This window comes from Nesoenas mayeri (assembly GCF_963082525.1).
Source record: "Nesoenas mayeri genome assembly, chromosome: 7".
Taxonomy (NCBI): domain Eukaryota; kingdom Metazoa; phylum Chordata; class Aves; order Columbiformes; family Columbidae; genus Nesoenas; species Nesoenas mayeri.
Genome location: NC_137551.1, coordinates 14,668,783 through 14,689,639, shown reverse-complemented (window position 1 = coordinate 14,689,639; position 20,857 = coordinate 14,668,783). Strand labels below are relative to the sequence as shown.

Genomic DNA, 20,857 nt, shown 5'->3' with positions numbered 1-20,857 from the left:
CACAGAGGATAGCCTTGGTTGCTGCTCCAAACAGAGGCCCCATTGCTCTTGAGGCTTGAACTTTATGCTTACTAAGCAATAATACTCAGCTTTACCCATCACTAGTCTTTCAGTAGTCGAATCCGAAAAAGAATATGCAAACCTAAACAGAGGCACATCAAAATTTGTGGCTGTCAAACAGAATGAAGCAGCAGCTCTGCTATTTTCTACTCCCAAAATAAAAGGTATGAACTAAGAGCAAGTGAAAAATCGGTCTGAAAATGGACTAAGAGCCAAAGCCTAACAAGTGTCTAACTGAGGTATGATCCCTTTAATCTGAAGTGGACTCAAACCTTAACCAAATATCTTAAGCTGTTATTTATTACATTGTTACAGTATTGTTCTGTAAGCCATAATGTGTTTCAGTAGGCAAACATGAACACTTCTCAAACCACAAGCTTCAGAAAATGCACAGCTCGATTTAATTTTACTGCACGTCCCATCATTCTTGTGCTGTTGGAAGCAGCAAATGATCATTCCATTGTCACATCCCTCGAATGCCTGCTTCAATGAAACTGTCTCTGGTCTCCTCACCAGCTCCTCTTCTGAGCCAGTGCTCTCCTTCATTTAATCTCTTCTGTGTTCAAGCTTCTTGTTATGTTTGATCATCCCTGTGGCCCTTTTCTAGTTTATCTGTGTCCTCTGTGAGCTCAAATGACTCAAACTATGCGCCTTATTCAGTAAGTCTGAGCACAATGGCATCCAAGTGGTGCGATTATGTTTTCTCTGTTGTTTCCTATTTCTTTTTTTAGTGTTTTTTAGCATTCTGCTTGGGATTTGTCAGTATGACCCTGCTGACAAGTGAACTGATAATTTCAAGACCTGCCCAGGTCTCTTTCTCGAGAAAGAGATAATTAGAGATTCAGAGCCTGTCACTGTAGATATATACTTAAAGGTAATTTTGTGCCCATACTCATTATTTTACACTTATCAGTGGAAACATTTTGTCATCTGCTCACTTGATATTATATGTACCTAAGATGTAAGTCTTAGCTGTCAGCTTTAGGTGTGATTATTCAGAATAATTTTGTCACGGTGCTGTTCACTGCTGTCAGGTAGTTTGTGACTATTATAGATTGTGTCTCACAAGTCCCAAAGCACATCTCCAAGTGGGATTCTGCTGATTCATTTGCAACAAAATGACATTTATTTCCTATCTCTAGCCATGACGGGAACGTCCCTTCTACCCACCAATTGTTTGGCTTCCAGAATTGTGCCATCTGCCCTTTTGTAACCTATACAGATCATTTTCACTTTTAATACATTGGAAAACATCGCAGGGACAGATCAGCTTTTTCTTTGGTTAGCTTCGAAAACTCTGTCACTGTCAATGCTTGGAAATGAACCACACAATCCCTGTAAGAATCAATTAGGTTTGGCTATTTGTATGCACAATGTCACGTTCTACGTGTCATGCATGTATTTTTTTTGCAAATAAGTCATTCAGAGATACATCTTGTAGTAACAGGTAACATCAACTGATAGTTTGTCATTCCATAGGCAATGTGAGCAACACGAGTAAATACAAATGTTTAAAATGGACGTTGCTAATAGTTTAAAATATTTATGAATTCTGATAATTATACAGTAACTGGTTTTTAATTACTCAGACTCTTAAGTCACAACCTATTCAGTGATTCTTCTCACTCATGTAGAGCACAGGGGAATTTAATGGCAGATGTGAAGTTAATTTTATTCTGACGACATTTTTTGAAGAGAATCTGAGCCATACCTGCCTTTAGTTTATGCTCAGTGTTTGATAAAAAGTGAATGCTTTTATGATAGACTATGAGCTTGTTGATTGTCCTGGTAAGCAGCAGCTGCAAAATCTGCTGCAGTTTAGCGTGTGACAAAACTGAAGTTGACATACTGATTCATTTGAATTGGAGCCAAGCTAATATTCCTTATTGGGGTAAAATATCCACTAAAATGTTTTTATGGAATTAGGATGGAAGATTCATTGTGGAAATTTGGGAACTCCCATTCTGGGTGCATAGAAAATGAGTTAGATGAACAAGCTATTTATACAGACATGTGGCATAATACTGGATACTCCTTTAATCTTTTAGTAATCCAGACATTACCATATGGACAAACTGCACAGATTGATTTGAGTAGACCTCACTGGATAAACAAATACCCTGCTTCAGTTAATTTGCAGAGCTTTTATGTTAGTGTATCAAGGAAGAAAAGAAAATCTTTCCAGCACATAGTTTATTTGCAGTGACATATAAAATGAGACTGATGACAATCAACACGGGTTTAAGGCAGCTTGTTTGGCAAGCAGCTCATGACAGTTTGGACAGTTATCTGGCAGACTTTCTTTTAATACTTCATTGCTTGTAGCTGATGCACGGCCTTTCCTATGTGGAACCACCTTTGGACATACATATCAGAGAATGCACACAATTTCCTCTAGCGTTTTGCTTTCAGTGATGTACCTGCATTAATTTTGCTTAATGCCGTAATGAGTTATTTAGTTTTGTTATCAACCTCTGCTTTCTCAATCTTCTGTCCTGTGAGGAACTGCCATATTCCTCCTCTGTAGTTCTCATTCCCCAGGGCATATACGAAAGCGTCCACGGTTGGCACACTCTTGGCAATAACAGCAGGAATCTGTCATGAGACACAATATCTATTAACAGAAAAATGCAGAGAAGCCAATGGGCTGATTTCAGCCTAGGCTCAGTTTTCCTTTACCAAACAAATGCCTGTCTGCAATGGCAGTAGCTTGCTACCCTTAGAAAGATGAGAGGTAAAAGAAATTTGGTCAGTTGGAGGCTCTTACTCAGGACATTATAGTCTCCAGGAAAAAGAATTTATATCAGTATTACCTGAAACTGGGATATTTCAGTTGAGAAGGAATATAAGCACTTAGCAGGAGTGAAGGGTATGCTGTGGACACCTTCTGGTGGATAAGTGGGCTGATATTGCTAACACATTTTATGTGGGATACTGAATACATAAGTAATACATTCGGTGACCTGAAACTGGGCTGATTTTTGGGTACTGAATGAAAGTTGAAAGGTTTGACGTGATATTACTGAGTCACAGAGGCATTCTTGGAGCCAAGACTCATAGAAAAAAGGAGGTAGCATAACCTTAAGAGTGATCAATTGCAGCTTTCCTGAGGAGAGAGAAGTATTAGAAAAATGAATGAGATGAATAGTCTCTTTAAAATTGAAAATTTTGAGCTGGTACTTGACTCTGGGAAGAACATGAAAAGCTCCTACAAACCATGAAGCAGCACAGGCTACAGATGCCTGACTGACTGGTGAAGAATAAAACCCTGACTTCCTAAATTGTTGCTTGATCAAAGCAGTAATATAATGCCTGTTATATCATTGTGCTCAGCTGTTTTGCTTTAAAAGTGGTAGATAAACAGAATGCTTTGAGGAAATGATCTACTTGTTACATATGTTATAGCAAGTAAAACCAATTGTGAGTTGGCATTGTTCCACAGGAACAGAGAGAGGAGACTAAGGAGAATGTCATTATTTGAATTTCCTTGGGTGGCATAGACGTACCATACGGTATTTTGGTGAAATGAACATCACATCTTCAACTGCTGCATAGAAGCATAAAAGGCAATAGGGACCCCAGCAAATGACCAGCGTCTTCAAGGGTAAACCAGTATTAAACTGAAAAACAAGAGCAATAAATTCCTTTGTGTTTCACAACCACACATTGCAACAAGTGGATGGGACAGTCCTGTGAGACTGCGGTTCTTGCCCAGTAGCAGGAGAGGATCAGCCAGCAGGACATGCTGTATCATTGCTGCTTTGCTGTCAATGCTGGAGGTGTGCGAGCACAGCTCCTGCTGCATGGAGGGCTGCCTGTGCTGCAAGTCCCAAAGCCCTGTCCCCTGGGTTTGGGTTGGGGGTGGCAGTTGCTCCTGGGTGGAGGTGGCAAAGCACCTTATGGTAGGTCAGTTAAATCAGTGTGGGTGCTAGACGTAGAAGCTGTGGTCAGCAATTGCTGCTGGGGGGTAGAGCAACGTGTAAATTTAAAAACAGATAAAAAGGAACAACATTTTGCTGACTTGGAGGGTTTTGCAGACAAATTGTGTGAAACCACTGCTATGGCAGTGCAACAGATGGATGCAATGGCATCTGTGTTGTGGTAGTAAGATTCTTCTGTCCTTCATGTTAGGGCCTTATCCATGGTGGTCATGGCCAGCTGTTCCCAAGTGTCTTGTACATATTAACGAATAGGGAACTTATAATTTACCCTTAAATTTTCTGCATCATAACTAGTCTGCACAGCTACAGAATATCATAAGAAAGAAATCAGTCATTGAAAAAAAAAAAAAAGTAATAGACTTACAATAATGAACACTGAGATTTGTTCAAGAAATATGTAGAGGGCACATGTATTTATTCCAGACAGCTAGAGACCATGTTGGTATAACATCCCCCTTGAGAACTCTACTGAGTGCAGGGAGAAGACTCTGCCTGCCAGTCACGCATAGTGCCCCAGACTGTATAGCTTGCACCTAAAGAAACAACTCATATAATTGCTGCGTTACTTTCTCATAAACCTGCTGCACCAGAACACTTCCTTTGTTTCCAGCTCATAAAGATTTCTGAATGTCCTCAACCAAGTGTAAACACAACATGTACAGGAAGGCCTTTCTGCCCTCCATGAGGTGCCTGCGTGTTTCCTTGCTGTGCTGCGGTTCCAGCTGATTTCCTCAGCGATGAGCTAAGAGCCTGTAGCAAAGCAGGGAATAATGATCCTTCCTGAGCAAAGTTTCTCTGGATAAATATTCTGTTATGTTATTATGTTATCTATGTTATTAGCAAATATTTTGCATGCTGCATATTTGTTTTGCAACTAGAGTTGGACCAGTGTTGATGGAAGGGAAGCCTCAGGGTCACTAGTCCAACCCCTGCTTTGACAAACAACTATTTACAACACTAGGTCAGGGCAGATGTGGCTGTCTGGTCAAATCTTGAAATCTCTAAGGATAGAGTTTCTACGAACTTTCTGGGTGGCCCCATCCTGTGGTGCACTACCCTCCTATTTCAGTAATATTGGGGAGTTAGCACAGAAGGAGTTGAGTCAAAGCCTCTGCAAAAGAAATTGGCTTTTTAAGGGCTTGGTCTCTGTTGGAGGCAGCTCTATTTTGGCAAGGCAGTTGCAGGGGCTGAGGAAGCTTTCTTACCTTAAAGTGCCCAGTTTTCTTGAACTTCTGATGTATGGACTGATAGGCTGTGAGCATGATGAAGCCTGGGATGATGAAATTGAAAATGGACAGAGCAAAAAGGAACGTGATATAGTTTCTGGAAAGGGTGAAGAGGAGAGGAAAAAAGACATTGTTAATAGCTCTCTAGGACATTTTGGTAAACTTGCTGTAAATATTCATTAACTTTTATTTTTAAAATTGCCCAAACCAATTTTGTTAACATTCTGAAGGCTGTTTAAATTGTGCCCTGCTATTTTGTCTGGGATGGATAGTGTTGTAGAAAATCACAACAGGTGTTTAATTTCTAAACCCAAGCAAACCTGCTCAGACATCTATGCTGGACTGCAGAAAACCAAAACCATTCTGAAAGATTCTTGAGTCCAAAATGCAGAAAAGTTTATAGATGAGGAAGGGAGTAGCAGAAACCTGAGCACAAACCTTTCCCATGGAAGAAGCTGACTTTAGTTGTTCCTGCGCACCGCTATGCGAGTCAAGGCAGCCTTGGGTCATGCCTGCCTTGGCCCAGCTGCTGGAGAGGGAGATCTGCCCCAGCAACAACGTTGGGGGACAACTGGGGGTTTCAGTGTGCTGCCAAGGTTGCCCCAGGGGACGGCAGCCTGTACCCCCCTCCCGTGGGAGCTGGCCCTGGCCCTCACCTGTCCCCTTTGCTGTAGTCCAGGGTGCAGCAGGTTCGAAGGGGTTCATAGTCATATTGCCCCCATCCCAGCAAGGGCATCACAGACCAAAAGGCAGCAAACAGCCATGCAAACACCATCATGGAGACAGCCGTGCTCCACTGCAGCTTGCTCCCTGCGGGAAGAGAAAAGGGGATCTCTGTGCCCAGAACAAAACCACCGGGCAAAGCTGTCCAGCTCTGTGGGGACACAGCTGAGTGCCCTGGGCCTTGGGCAGTAACAAGCAGTTGTCTGTGTTTTGTAGCCTGAACCTAACCTGAGTCTAGAGGAATCAACCTTGCATAAAATCTGAAAGAAGCTTTTACAGTTTAGGAAAACAGCAAATTCTACTTTCCTTTTGTGTGCTTTACTTAGACAAACGCTGTATTGTTGCTCAGCTTTGTACCACACTGGAGATACAGCTGCTGTTACAATCATTATATTCTTGTGTTTCGGGAACATGCTTAGATGTTCAGATGAGGCAGAGAGTAGAAGGAACAGGATGATGCAATAAACCGTGTTTGAAGAATCAAAGCCCTGCTGCAGGGTGTGGGCCAAATCACAAATGTGACTCTGCACGCAGTTCCCAGCCCTTACCTACTTCCCTTCTGCCCTGCCAGGAGTGCAGGGAACTTGTGGATATATGTTCTAAATACATGTTGACTTATGTTCTAAAATCGCTGCTCATCAATATATATGTGAATACATATATATATGTATATATGTAAACAACCTGACAACAGATCTTGTTCTAAAAATTATTTTGCCCTTAAGATTGTTGTTTGGCCTGGAACAGGAAATATGAAATTCAGCATTAGTAATTTTTTTCAAATGTTATGATAAAAGTGATCACTTGTGCCTATTTCAACCAGTTCCATAAAATATCATAGGAACAGGTCAAAGAGTGAAATGAAAAACTGGAAACTTCAGAAGACACAGGAAGTATTTACTCATGGAGAAGGCGAGCAGGCTTCCCTGCTGCTGCAGGATATTGTGTTAGCCTCACTGCTTGCGTGTAAAAAGGCCTGGATAATTTTGTTATCTAAGCTAACATCCATAATCATGCCCATTCTGAATAGCACATGATGCCAGCTGCAACAGCAAGGAGCACAGTGACTTTTCTCACTACTCCTTTCTAATCAAATCACCAGTTAGGGAGAAGTAATGACGTAATTTTCGCTGAGATTGGGAAGCAATCTTATTGTCTGCCCTGAACAGCAGCATCACAGCAGTAGGCCAGGAAGATTCAGGCCAATTCTGACCTTTCTCAGAAAGGAGAAAGATTTAAAGTGAGATGCATGAGGTGCACAAGGTCCTGCTGTGGGATCAGATGTGGCTGACTCATGAGTAGAGAATATTTGAGGGCTGCATAGGCTGGAGATCCCCATAAGGCAGCAGCTCCAGGAAGGACTACAAACTCTACAGTAGCTATTTTGTGTTGTACTGTTCTTATATATTTTAAAGAAGGATGATAAAGTAGGTATGTTGGTGAAATTGCGCTTTTATAGAAATGCTGATTCTACCTCTGTCCTTTTTCTTATCTTCCAGAGGTTCTTTAGGGAAAAGAGTTAGAATTGCATTAAAGATCAGCTTGGAAAAATTGTTTGATGCAAGTGTTCAAAAATTAGTTATGCGAAAAGACAGGAGTACACATTGCAATTTAAATACCAAGGAAAAAATAAAGTAAATACTTTTAATTATGGGGCAAAGCTGTCCAGCTCTGTGGGGCCAGAACTGAGTGCCCTGGGAAGAAACAAGCAGTTGTCTGTTTTGTAGCCTATGTTTTAATATGGTAGTTACAAAAAAGTTATTGATTTTTTTTTAGTAATTAAACACTTTTAAAAAATAATTACTAATGAAGAGTGATTAATAATGACTAAAATCTGTTGTTTGTATGATTCCTACGTAGCAGATATACTTCGTCTGCAAAGGCTCAGATATTGCTTTGTAGCACTGACATCGCATGACTCTAGAATGACATAGATGAAAATAAAGGAATTAATTGTTTCTGATTTAGGGGACTGGAAATTCGAGTTAAATGTTTTGGTAACTTGTAATTATTTTTAATCTCCCAGTCCAAAGAAGTAATGTAGCCTAAGTTGTATCTTTTAGAACTGCATCCTATTTAATTATATCCTCAAACAAACATATCAGAGTTGTTACTCATCCGAGATTTCCATTTGTGTTCTACACAGCACTTCTTGTAGCTTGGCTTTACACAACTATTACTTGAAATCAATCAGAACAAATCTATCAGGTTTGTTTTGTGTTTTACATATCCTAGTGACAATTTAAAGGCGCTGTCAAAAGCAGCTGCACTGAAACCCGGATCTGAATTGTGTTTCCTTTAAACCAAGCCCACTGCAAAAGTAGCTCTATTGCTTCGGGAATGCAATTTTGTAAGTGGTAAGCCCTCCTGATACTCTGAAAAGAACAAACTAAATATTTTGTTTGTTTCTCAGCAATTCCTATAAAATAGTTAATACCAGTTATTTTTTGTTGTATTGTGTGGCAGAAACTTTGGTCTCTTTCCACCCCATCCTTTAATTTCATGGACTACTGCAATATCGTGGAGGTCTCAAAACACAATGGTCCCCGGCTGAGGCATCCCGGTGCCACTGGATCCTAGCCACACACCAGCCCTTATGGATCTTTGCATGTAAGGAAAAGACCCTTGTGTTGCCAAAATTTGCCCTAAGCTGCTGGGACAGTGTTGGTGGCATGCTCAAGGCAGCTCGTGCGTGCCTGCAGTGACAGAGGGCAGCTGATCCAGCCGCCTGCAAGAGTTTGGGGTGTGGGCTGGTAGAAATCCCACCTTCCCTGATGTTGCCTTGCACAGAAAAGCAGGGGAAGTTCCTGCTTCACTGGCTCCCACTTTCATGGTGCCCAGTCTCTTGGTGCCACGTCTTCCTTCCAGCCCCATGTGCTACCAGTTGGGGTGCACGCAGGCAACATGAAAGTTGTGAGGCCTCCTACTGAGATGGTTTTCAAATGTTTTGTGTCAAGAGTGGCTTTAATGAAGATTTCTATGTTTAATTTTCTGACAGAAAAAGCGCAGCCTATAGGACACTCTAGGTCAGGGGTGTCAAACTCATTTTCACCAGGGGCCACATCAGCGTCGTGGTTGCCTGAAAAGGGCCAAATGTAATTTTAGGACTGTATAAATGTAACTACTCCTACTCCGAATGTAAAATTACATTTGGCCCTTTGAAGGCAACCGCGAGGCTGATGTATCCCCCAGTGACAATGAATTTGACACCCCTGCTCTAGGGGAAATCTCCCCATGCTGTCGGCTGGTGGTGTCGTGCCTCGGTTTCCCCTCTGCTATGGACAGGGAGATCCACATGCTTGGCAGGGCTATGGGGAGCAAAGCTAGACACTTCTCAATTTCCATTAGCTTTCTTTTTTCCCTGTATATTCCTATTTCTTTTTTTGCTTTAATGTTTGTGCCTCTTCCATGAAAAACCATAGGAAAGGGTTTATTTTACTTAATTTTCCGTGGGTGTTAGGAAACACTGTTTTCTTATTAGATGTAGAATAAAGGGATCATGCAATAATGGAGTTTGGCATCAGGTTTGCCCCAACAGCCTGCCTTTGTAAAGCTCATCTCTGGGGCTGAGTTCATATGTTCTCTCTCCTCAGGTTTGAGGAGTCCCATTTTGGACACTAGAAAAGAAGAGAATCAGAACTTACAAAATTCATTTTTTCTTTCTGTATTTGGCCTTTTGCAAAATAAGATTAATGCCGAAATAGTCCTGGTGAAGTCAGCTGCCTTTTAAGCCCCCAGAAAACATTTAATGAATGACACATGAGAAGCAGCTAAAAATGTATGAATGCAAAATTAAACAAACTTGATGTTATTTAATTCTACACAGAAAAAAGACAAGAATAATGAAAGAATCATGCTCCTTTCACACAGCAAAAATGTCTTCCCCTGAGAGGGTTGTGACAGCAAGAGAACAATTAGAGAGCAGTTCAGTTGTTTTCGTGCGGAGCAGGCCATTGCTTTACCTTGAATGTCTTTTTTGGCCTGATAAAATTAATTGTAATAGCCATGTAGATCCTAATTCAGTTAAATGTCTATGTATGGAGTTCAGCATATAATTAGGGCTCAGTGCTGGCAATTTGGTCATATTAAGTCTAATCACTCTTGTGCTCTGGCTTGCTTTCTTTGAAAAGCAAGAGAGCAGCTTCTCTTTTCCAGACAATGAAATATTAATACAGGAGACTTATAATGGCTTCTGTAATTGATTTGGGACTAAAATCTCCATCATTTAAAGATTACTAAAATTGTGATGTCAAAAGCTTAAATTTTAGGAAGCGCTAGATAGAGCATGGAATCTTAAACCTTTTGATTATGCTGGCCAGTTTTTAGTGACATAATCATAAACTATTTCTCCATCTGTAGTATGTGGCGACACTTATTAATTTAGATTTTTAAAAGAGTTATAAATTGGTCAAACATTTAGCTGATTTTCTTAGAAACAGCAAAAAGTACATCTCTGACACAATGGCTACCTTTCAACTAGATTTCAGGCTGGAGTTCAAAAGGAATTTCTCAAACAAAAGGTCAACAGATTTTCTAGGATGGAGATGTCCCTTTTCCTCATTCTTGCAAATGGTTAGGTTAGAATAGCTGATACATTCCAGAACAATATTGCTTGTACCAGACTTGGTGACATGCATCACTTAAAACTGGTGAAGTTTGTCAACAACTGAAATATCTGAAAGTCTTATGAGGGAAAATATGTATCTGTCATAAGTAAAATAGATGTTGGTACCTACTTCATCTGCAGTGCAAAAAGCACCTGTCACTGGTGCTCACAAGTGTTTTTTTGTAGGAATAAGAAAGCTGCAGTGTGTAATAGTTTCTTTTGTGCGTATCATTAGAAAAAGCTCTTTAAAATAACCTAATAAAGGGATTTTTAAACTCCATTAATTTTTTTGCTGTGGTTCTCCATGTTCATAAAGCTGTCTTGGCAATTACCTCCTGCTTCAGTGAAAATGCAAGATCTGTATAAACATTGACATTTCGTCAGGGAAAACTGATGCAGGTGCAAGACAAGATGAAGGAAGTGTGGCAGGGTGGCTGCAGTAAGTGTGACAGGACGTAAGGACTCGCTCCTCGTTTGGCAGAGCTGACAACTGTAATTGGGGCAAATGGTAGTTTGCTAATCTTTGAATAATGATATAACAACCTAGATTTCCTTGAATGTTAAGGATTAGATAAAATTCACTGCAATTCTGCTTCTTGAAATTGAATGTTGATGTGAAATCCCTGCTGACTTTGTTCATATTTTCTTTTGTAATATTGAGAAAAGTACTGTCATCAATCACTTCAGATTTTCTATTTCCGCCTAATTCTTAAATGCAAGTGTAAAATCTAGACTTTTCTTTTCTTTTCTTTTCTCTTTTCTCTTTTCTTTTCTTTTCTTTTCTTTTCTTTTCTTTTCTTTTCTTTTCTTTTCTTTTCTTTTCTTTTCTTTTCTTTTCTTTTCTTTTCTTTTCTTTTCTTTTCTTTTCTTTTCTTTTCTTTTCTTTTCTTTTCTTTTCTTTTCTTTTCTTTTCTTTTCTTTTCTTTTCTTTTCTTTTCTTTTCTTTTCTCTCAAAGCTGTAACTGTATGCCATGGTTATGAAAGGAAAAAAAACTGACCGGGATCCTTTCCCCCTCCACAACCTGCTGGTGGCAGCGTGCTGCCTTCTCACCAAAGTGAACCATATATTAGTTTGAAATGCCTTCAGCAAAGATGTCTCCGTGGCTGGAGGCTGCCTGCTTTCAGCTGACCCCTGGACACCAGCTGCCCTCTGCATGCCTGGTCCCAGCTCCAGTGAGACCTTCCAGGCTGCTGCTTCCTTCCTCCCTTGCTATTTAATAACATAATTCATGACATTTTCCTCATTTGAATGGCCAAGGATGGAGAACTAACAATGTCTACCTTGACAAGTCACCTCCTCTCCTGAATGCGTGGCTATTGATAGACAGCTTCCTCAGAGTTTGCCCTTTCCTCTTTCACTGTCAGGCACTAATTTAACACTGCTTCTGCTTTCTCCTTTTCCCATAATGATCAAACTTTGAAACACAATAATCTGTTTCCCCATCTTGCAAGTGATTGGCATTCAAACCCTTCAGACTCCCCTGCCTTTTCTCCTCGTATTGCATTCTTCTAGACTACAGATTTCTGTAGTTCTCCTTGCTGTGAAAACAGCATGTCATAGGCCCCACAGATACATTAGAGGATGAAAAAAGAGTTGCCCAGCATGGTTGCTGGGGAGGATGAAAGCAAAAGGAGGGAGAGTAAAATGTCTTGAAACTCTAGCTTCTCTGTCATGTGTGGTGGTCATGCTATTTTCTTCCATGTGCCAATCAATATCAAACTGTTTGCTGGTGAGTGACTTGACTAGTTATCAATACATTTTAAAGACTAGCACTTTGTCCCTGAGGGTTGTAATGACTTCCAAATTTAAAAACTTGGTTAATTTTCAGGATGTTGGTGAACATTTTTGTGTTATTAGCATGCAGAATGGCTGAAAAGTCCCATTTTTTCTCATCATCATAGTAATGTCTCACATGGTCATCAGTTCTTTCTTCTCAGAAATATGGATAGGGTGTAATCAAGTGTCAAGCTGAGGAACGCCACAGCAAAGGTTTTCTCAGAAATCGTTATGACATAACAAAAGGTTGGATATGGTGTAATTGAGGCTGAAAGAAGTACCAGTTCCCGGGAAATGAAGATAAAAAGTTGATAGCTTTGTGTTCAGGCAATGGTTTCTGTACCTTCTGTACAGGCATTTAACTCACACCAGTGTCAACAGGAGTTTAATGTATGGATTGAGAACGCAGTGTAGCCTGTAGGCTTGGTATATCAGTTCTATTAAGTATGGCTTAATCTTCCTTGTGATAAGCATGTGAAGGATGAAACTAAAAGTGACTGTTTTTCCTAGATTAGCCACAGAGCATGAGCTTCTAAAACCTTCTGGGTTTTTGTTTTGTTGTTCAAAATGTTTGGCCAAACATTGCTGTTATTACCATCAGTAAGTAACAATTTGAGAAAGTAAAGCAGCTTGTGCCCTTAGGGTCTCTCTGCCTGTGCTCTTAATGTAGTATGCTCTTGACAGGAAGAGTGAGTGACATGAAAGCATTAAAGTCAACGTTGCAGAGAGTAAAATGCCTTTCCACAGACATGCTTATTTTCAGGCTGTCTTGTAAAATACAGAGGCTACTCTTCTAGATCCAAACATATTTCAGTGTCTAGAGGGTAATGATATGGATTTATCTTGCAGCCTACATTACTTGGGACCTTTGTCTGGACATGAGGAAAAAAATAAAGAAAAATCCTTGCCTGAGCTGAATTCTTGACAAAAGCTGCAGAACAAAAAGTTGGCAACCTTTTCACCCTCAACAGCACTGTCAGATTGAACATGTTTGCTGTGTGCTCTGGGTGTGCTTTGCCACTTGCTGTTTTAATCATGTAGAGGCCGTGCCTGAGAGGCTGTGTGGATGCTAATGGTGGAGGGGATTGAAGTGCTGCAGCTCAGCAGTTTTTTCCCCAGCCAAATTTTACACTTTTGTTTAGAAAATATTTTGCCAAGTGCTCTGAGCAACCTGTGCTTTAGTACAGGCAAAAGAGGGCTGCATTTGTCTGTCAACATTGCCAAAGGGACACATTTTTTTGTGGGAATGGTGCCATCACATGGGGTGCTCTGGACTGCTCACTCTTCTGGAAAGGGCCTGGCTTTATCAGGAAACATGAAAGCTGCAGATCTGCATGGGAGAACCTCATCGATTTCTCCCAGGTGCCAGAGCTCCCACACAACTGCCAAAATGGCCAAATGGTGCAGATTAGGGCAGTCCTAGCATTACGGAGTGCAAGGATGTCCTTTCAGAATAAGTTTGTATTTCATATCATGTCTCCTTCCCTTTTCCTAATGCAGGCCATGAGATTGTACACCCTCTGTTTGTCACTCAGTCCTTTCTAACTTTTGAAAACACTGGCTACTTAGAAGTAAAGTGGAGAGTGAAGTGGGGACAGACGGGCACTAAGTTACTGCATTTACTGTGAAAGTTGGTATCTGGGGAGAGGTGAGGCCATGTGAAAGCTCACCCATAGAGCAGTCAGCACGAGACTATCTCATTTGACAAAACTGAACATCATCCCTCTGCACCATATTCGTAAGAAAGCAGGTTTTGTCAGCTGTAGTGCTCACAAGGCTGCTAGTTTGTTTTACAGCAGATGATGATGCCCCTTGCTATGCTTCTCAATATCTGCACTAAAAGAACAATGTTATTCCCCTGTTCTCCCCATCCACAGTGGTGACTGGAGCACAGCTGGAATCTCAAAATGAATCCTAGCAGTCTCTGCAGATGCTAAATCCAGCTCAGCACTCTGATTCAGCAGAAATTTCCACTCACATTACATATATGCACAAATCCAGCACTGCCAAAGTTTGAGAGGAAGTTCTGTGACAAAAGAGTACATCTATCTCTATAAATCCATATATTTGGCAATCCCATCAATCTCCATTTCTTATCTAAATCAAAAATATGCTTTCATAAGTCCACAAAAAAAGGCAAATTTATTTTCCTGGGTTGATCTCCCTGTCTAATATTAGGTTTGCATTAAATCCAGCTAAGATGTCAGAGTTAATTAAAAACTAAATTGCGAGGAAAAAACCAAAGAAAAATAGCCTTCACTAAGAGAAGAAATATATAATATTCCTCCTCTTATCAGTACTGAAATATAGCTCTACCACTTCTATTGAAACTTGCAGATAATTTGCTTGGGAACAAATGTACTGAGTTCCAATCTTCATAAAGTGCCCTGGAACGTAGCACAAACCCCACAAATGGCTCTTGCACCCCAAAGTGCCTGTGTGTCACACAACAGGGCTGCTGAGCTCTGTCCACCTGACCATACCTCTGCATAAGTGCTTTGCTTGGGCTCTGTTCCAGCTGCTGTCTCTGCAGAGGCAGCTCCATAGCCTCACCCATTTTATCTGTAATTAGTAAACTCTGCATGGGCATGAAGATCTGTTTGGAACACAGCAGGGTGCTGGATGGAAGCTGAACATGCATAGATTTTTATTCAATATGAAGAGCTGGATTTTATTCGAGACACTGAAAATTATAAATGGAGAAGGTGATAGTGTGGTAAGAGGGTATAAACTTGGATGTGATCTGGAAGAGCAAATATCTCCTGAATGTGGCTGGTTAGTGCCTCCAGTATGGGAAGAGATTGTTTATATTTGTTTATATTTGCTCTATCTCTAGTGTGTAAGATAAATAAATGTGCATACAAGATATACAAATAATAAATATGTGCTCCTTTGATCCTCTGAAATCTAAGCAAGCTGCCTTATAGCAGGATCTGGGTAAGGCTGCTGGTTAAATTGTAGCCCTTACTTGTACAGTAGTGATGATATCGGTCCCAGGCAATCGCAGCGCTGGAGCCAATGCTGGCTAGAGCTGTCAAGAAGCCCTGGAATCCATGAATTTGACAGCCGTCAGAGCCATAGGGCCAGTATCTGTAGACAAACAAGGAATATGTTAAGAAAAAGATAGAAAAAGGTGAAGACATGTTTGGAAATTGCATTAATGAAGAGGGTAGAAATGATAGCCCCTGCATATGTTGTCTGAGAAACATTGTGAAAGCTGTTACTGTGGTTGTCTTTAGGTATTTGATAGCATTTTTCTTGCTGTGGTGTCTGATACAGTACATCAACTACTTTTAATATGGAGAACAAAATATAACCTCTCGTTTACATGTTGGCAATTTTTTTTTGTTTTGTTTCAAATCTACATTTCATTCAATTATCCATATCTTCAAAATCTGCATCCAGTGGGAGCAGCTGATTTGTCAACATGTGAAAGCAACACATGTAATAGCCTTTTGGAGAGTCAGTCTTCACCATGCAACACAGTACAAAAGCTCACAACAAATAAAAATAGTCCTGATAGCAAGACCAAAGCCTCCAAATGTATTTGCAGACATAGAATGAAAGGAACTGTGAGATGGTCTCATGTAGCAGACATCTGCTGACATGTGCCTTCAATATCCTCGTCGCCCCTGGCAAGGAGCTATGGCATTTTTTTCTCTGTGTTCCTCTAAGCTGACTCTTTAAGCTCATAAAGATGGCTGTGAGGTTCCTTTCTCATATATTTACAGAACACCAGTATTGGGAGACTACCCCTGGAAGTCCTTTTGAACAGGAGATAGCTGACTTCTTGGGAGGCTGGGAAACTTCTGCTCCCATTTAAAGGAAAAGGCCTTGCAGTTGTTAAAACCAAGCTCATTTTGATGTTTTGACCTTAGCTTTTCAGCTCCAGTTCAGTAAAGGCATCTCTATTAACTTCAGTTAGGCATAAATGTCTGAAGCATGAGTGACCTATACAGGAGGTAAAATAGTGTTGAATAAGGCCTCATTGGAGTTTATTAGTGACTTTGTTAATTTGCAAAAAATGTTTTCATATCCAGTAAGATAAAATAAAATGGTCATGTTGTGGCTCAAAATATATTTATCTTCTCTATCAAAGGTATTTCCAGGGTTTAAAAATATACTACTTGGGTGCAATTTTTCATCAGATATTTTATAAGGTGATGGTTTTTTTGAGTATGGTTTCCTTGTGATTTCTTTGTTGTAATTATTCATTAAAATGCTTGATATTGTTTCTGTCTTCTGATTAAATTATTGGCATGTGTGAAAACATGGAATATCAAACGTGTCATAACTGATGTGAACTCCCTGCTAACAGATATGCATTTTCATTTTCCACAAACTTCTCAAATAAGTGCTTTAATGGAAAGGTTCATAACAAAACAGAAAGACTTGCAGATAAATTTGGGCTCAATCTAGAGGTTAAGTCAAATGAAAGTGTACTACTATTTTGATATTCAGGTAGCTTCTAGAATAACCACTGATAAAGCTGCCTTGTTGAATGTCTTCTATAATCAGTCTAATAATCTGTCAGTGATTATACACAGTAAAGTCTGCTTTTTCACCTGTCTGGCAGAACTATATAGAGTTTCAGTTTACTGTTTCAGATTGAGGGAATAAAAAGGTTGATTAGGGTGGTATGCTAGAAAGAGAGTAATTTAATTAATTTGTTCTCTTAGAACTTAAGCTGCTAATTTTCCTGTGGTCCTTCTGGTAACCTTTAGGAAAAAGAAGACATACCTTAGGAAGCTGGAAAAGGCAGCGATGAATGCATTGATGCAGATCCCGCAGTCAGCCAGGGCAATGCTGACAACCAGCAGATTGCTGGGTGTTCGGAGTTCTTTGATTTTTCGGAAAGAAATGATTGTCAAGCCATTTAGACAGAAACCAAGCAGGGCTGAAATACAGAATTGAATGATGTGATTCAGCTGGAAATGGAAAAGATCTACATTGATACTGCTGTTTTCTTTAATGAGAGAAGAATAATTACTGTAAAAACGTATGCACAGGGAATGTATCTGTAGCCGTCACAGTCTGCATGCAAGTTACAAAGACTTTCAGGAGAGAAGTCATAGGTGATAGCTAAAGCCAATGCTTCAAACTGCATCAGGGATATGGCTGGTCATGTGGTGCAGAAATGGTTTAATCTTATTTGTAATTCTCCCTTTTGTTTTAATAGAGAAATCTGACTGTCAGGCTCCATCCAGGAATGTGAGGGTCGGAGCAAGGGAGATGCGGAGGAGAGTGCTTCAGAGGGACTGACAGCCAACACGTGCGGCTGGTGCACATGTCTGCTGGCATGTCTTTGGTAGAAGAAATGGGTTGTGTTTAATATCAATTGTAACATTCTTTTGTGTTTCAGCACAGAAATCCCTCAGTCACATTTCAGTCAGGCTGCCCCTCTTTGGTCTTCAGTCTAAGGGTAACCTAGACAGTGCTTGACTCACACCAGCTCAATCTTATTACTGCCCTTCGTCAATAGACTATACATGGAAAGGAATAATCTAATTATAAAAAGCAGTCACTGACAGATTTAAAAAAATAAGTTAGTCCTCAGAGAGAAGCATCCGAGCAACCCCTGCTATTCACCCAGCACAAAGCTGTGCCACCCTGAAACCTATTCTTCAGTGGTTTAAACTCAAGCTTTGTCCTTCAACATCCTTTTCAAGATGACCTGAATTATATTAGCTCTGATGAGGCTCTGACTCAACATCCCGTCTCTAAGTCTCAGTTAGATGAGAAGCACTAGATCTTTTTCCTTGTGTTCTTCTTGGAAAGAGAAATGATATAGTGTGGAAAAAAATCCATGTGGCCTAATTCTGTAAAGTAGTGTAGTTACTTATGCTCATTGTCTTAATTCTGCAGTTACATAAGATGGATGATTTTGTGCAGTCAGAAATCCTGCTCCTACCTTAATTGCATTAATGGCTGATGGCATAACCATAGTAACAGCTGATGTGCATTTTTCATTACACAACATATAACAAAATATTTCCAGAAGAAATATTTGGAGCTGTTCTTATTTCTTCCTTGCCAGCTTACCTCCCACCCACAGGGTAAAACTGCTACCAACTCTCCCAAATGCAGTGGAACCTTTAGAAGAGGCATGTTGTGACCATATTTAAAGTAGAGCTGAAGAGTTATCACTGTATGAACTTTCTGTCTTTCCCCTGTTTTTGAAGCTTCAGGCTTCACCTCACTCTGCTTTCTTGAAGGCTAGCATGAGTGTACAAATAGAGAGCTTACTAAATTTTTAAAAAAAGGTTTGAGTTTTCATTTTTAGAACAGCAAATATGTCTGGTTAATAAAGTGAACGCGAGGTTTTCCTGTTCCCCAGAATGTTTTTGCAAACTGCATTTAGAAGTTTCAGCAAAAAAGGAGGTCTTCAGTGCGTGTCTCTCAGAGTCTTTGAGAAAGTTAATTAATCTTTAATTATTTAGTTCAATCTTCTAAGTCAGATGACAAAGATAAAGTTTTATTGCCAATCTTCTGGGTGCTTTCTGCTTAAAAGCCTTTAGAAAATGCTTGTGTTTAGTACAACATGAATGTGTTAGACACATCTAGGTTTAAGTGAAGTTTACCAGCAGCTACCAGCATGGCCCTGGCAGGCTGCAGCCCCTGGGCACAGGGGCTGGGTGGGCAGGTCAGGGCCGTTCCCCAGCAGGACCCCGGCTGTCAGGATCTGCCAGCACCCAACGGTGTCCCTATTCTCCTGCTGCTTCTCATCCCTCAGTAACGAAGTGCGAAGTCATGCCAGGACCTGCCAGTCCCTCCAGAAGGCTTAATGGCTCTTGGCCAGGTTTAGACCTGAACTCTCTGTTTCGCTCCTGGGCCAGAAGTAGGAACTTTTTCCTCTCTCTCTCTTCCAAGGAAGATTTTCTGACACGCTCTTTCAGCTTTCCCTTGCAGGCAGATACAATGCTGTCTTCCAGCTGAGGTTGCCTGCAAGGAGAGGCTGAGCAGCCTCCTTTCTCCCATGCTCCACATTCCTGGAGTGAGCTCATGAGCATTTATCCCATTCAGATGGTGCTTATGCCTTCTCTGCTGTTGGGCGCCATGATCCCTGCACACCCAGCTGAGCAGCACTATGCGGAGAATGGGTCCTAGGCCCTGACTGTGGTGTAGTGCAGAAGAGACACCAGTGAAATAATCCTACCTACAAGCCCGTCCTTCCCTAGCTGCCAGGTACATATAAATTCACAGTTTTGTTTCAGTCTCTCAACAGAGTGGCACATGCCTTAAGAAAAGCCCACATTGCCTAATGAAACAGATACAGTGTCCTACCTTAAAATTTGCTGCTTAACACTGTGAGAGCTTTTGAATCTCATGCAAGTATATTTCTGTTTGTTATTTTTACCCAGCAGCCATTAATTGCAGCACTACTATTTTGGATTCTGGTTTTAAGATGGCCATCACAATCCACAAAACAAGCAGCCCAGTTTTATTGAGATATTATCAGTCATTTCAACATTCTTCCCCAAGAAAGATAAGATTACCTTTAAAAGTCAACAACAAAATCTTACATCTCAAAGTCTTGATAAGAAAGCTAAGTATCAAGTACTTCTCTGCCATAGGGCAGCTATGTATACAGAGCAGATCTTCACTGCAAACAGCTGGCAGCTCACACTGATTTACTCACCAGAAATACTACTGGTATAGCCACAGTAACCCCCATAGGTCTGGATCAGTGTACCACAAATGCTGCTGTTTGCTTCAGTTTTTCTTTAGTCTCCCACCAGGAATAATAGGGACAAAAATCTTATTGCTGCTGAGGTCCCACACAGAGCTTACCTTCTACCAGCAGCGCAGTGCCGATGGCAAACACCTCTAATTCAGTGAAGCCTTCAGGGAGCGGGTATGCAGTGACCATACTTGCGACAAAAATGCCAACAGATTTAACCTCTGCCCTCTGTTAGAGCTGTAGGGCTGCCTCCTCTCTGGATCCCCCTTCTCCCACTAGCCCAAGGCTTCTTAAAGGAGCAGCTCACGTGCAGACACATGCTCGTTATTATATAAAAGCTTTGGGGTTTTTACTCCCACCACTACAATCCCCACAAGAATGTTATTAATGATGGGACTAGCATCAAACTGCCCTCCCCCTTCCCCTGCAAATCGTATTTCAGACACCAGCAAAATGAAAGCTTTCATTGCAATTACAACAAGTTCTTTGTAGAGACAAGATTAAGAACTCTGTCCAGTTAATTCTGCAACACTGGAAAAGAATTAAAGGTTGTGGAACGAAGGAAACATGTAATATATAATTGGGGAGTGACCTGAAAAACAAAGGGGCACTCACTGAGTTGATAATTAGGAGAAAAAGTATGAATCGAGAATCTCTGCAGCATATAGGTCTTCCCCTCTCTGCTTTTTTAGAAACCAGACAGTGTATTTTTCTGGCAATGACTATTCTGTATCTTAACGTATCTCCATAATCGAGGCTTAAATTAAGGTTCACACTGGCACAGTCTGATTAAAGGCAAACACAAATTACTGATTTTGTGCACTAGACATACAAAGATGTATG

The 20,857-nt window shown here is 40.7% G+C and overlaps 1 protein-coding gene across 1 annotated transcript; it reads right to left on the bottom strand.

The window, feature by feature from the left end:
* Nucleotides 1–2,511: 2,511 nt before the first annotated feature.
* On the bottom strand, nucleotides 2,512–20,203 carry RGR (retinal G protein coupled receptor; the record flags this gene model as incomplete). The annotated part of the gene is made up of 7 exons (XM_080347861.1): nucleotides 2,512–2,655; nucleotides 3,567–3,680; nucleotides 5,207–5,324; nucleotides 5,884–6,037; nucleotides 15,302–15,423; nucleotides 17,074–17,230; nucleotides 20,125–20,203. The coding sequence occupies 7 exons, from the start codon at nucleotides 20,201–20,203 to the stop codon at nucleotides 2,512–2,514; spliced, it is 888 nt and encodes a 295-aa protein (XP_080203987.1).
* Between the last annotated feature and the right edge of the window lie 654 nt (nucleotides 20,204–20,857).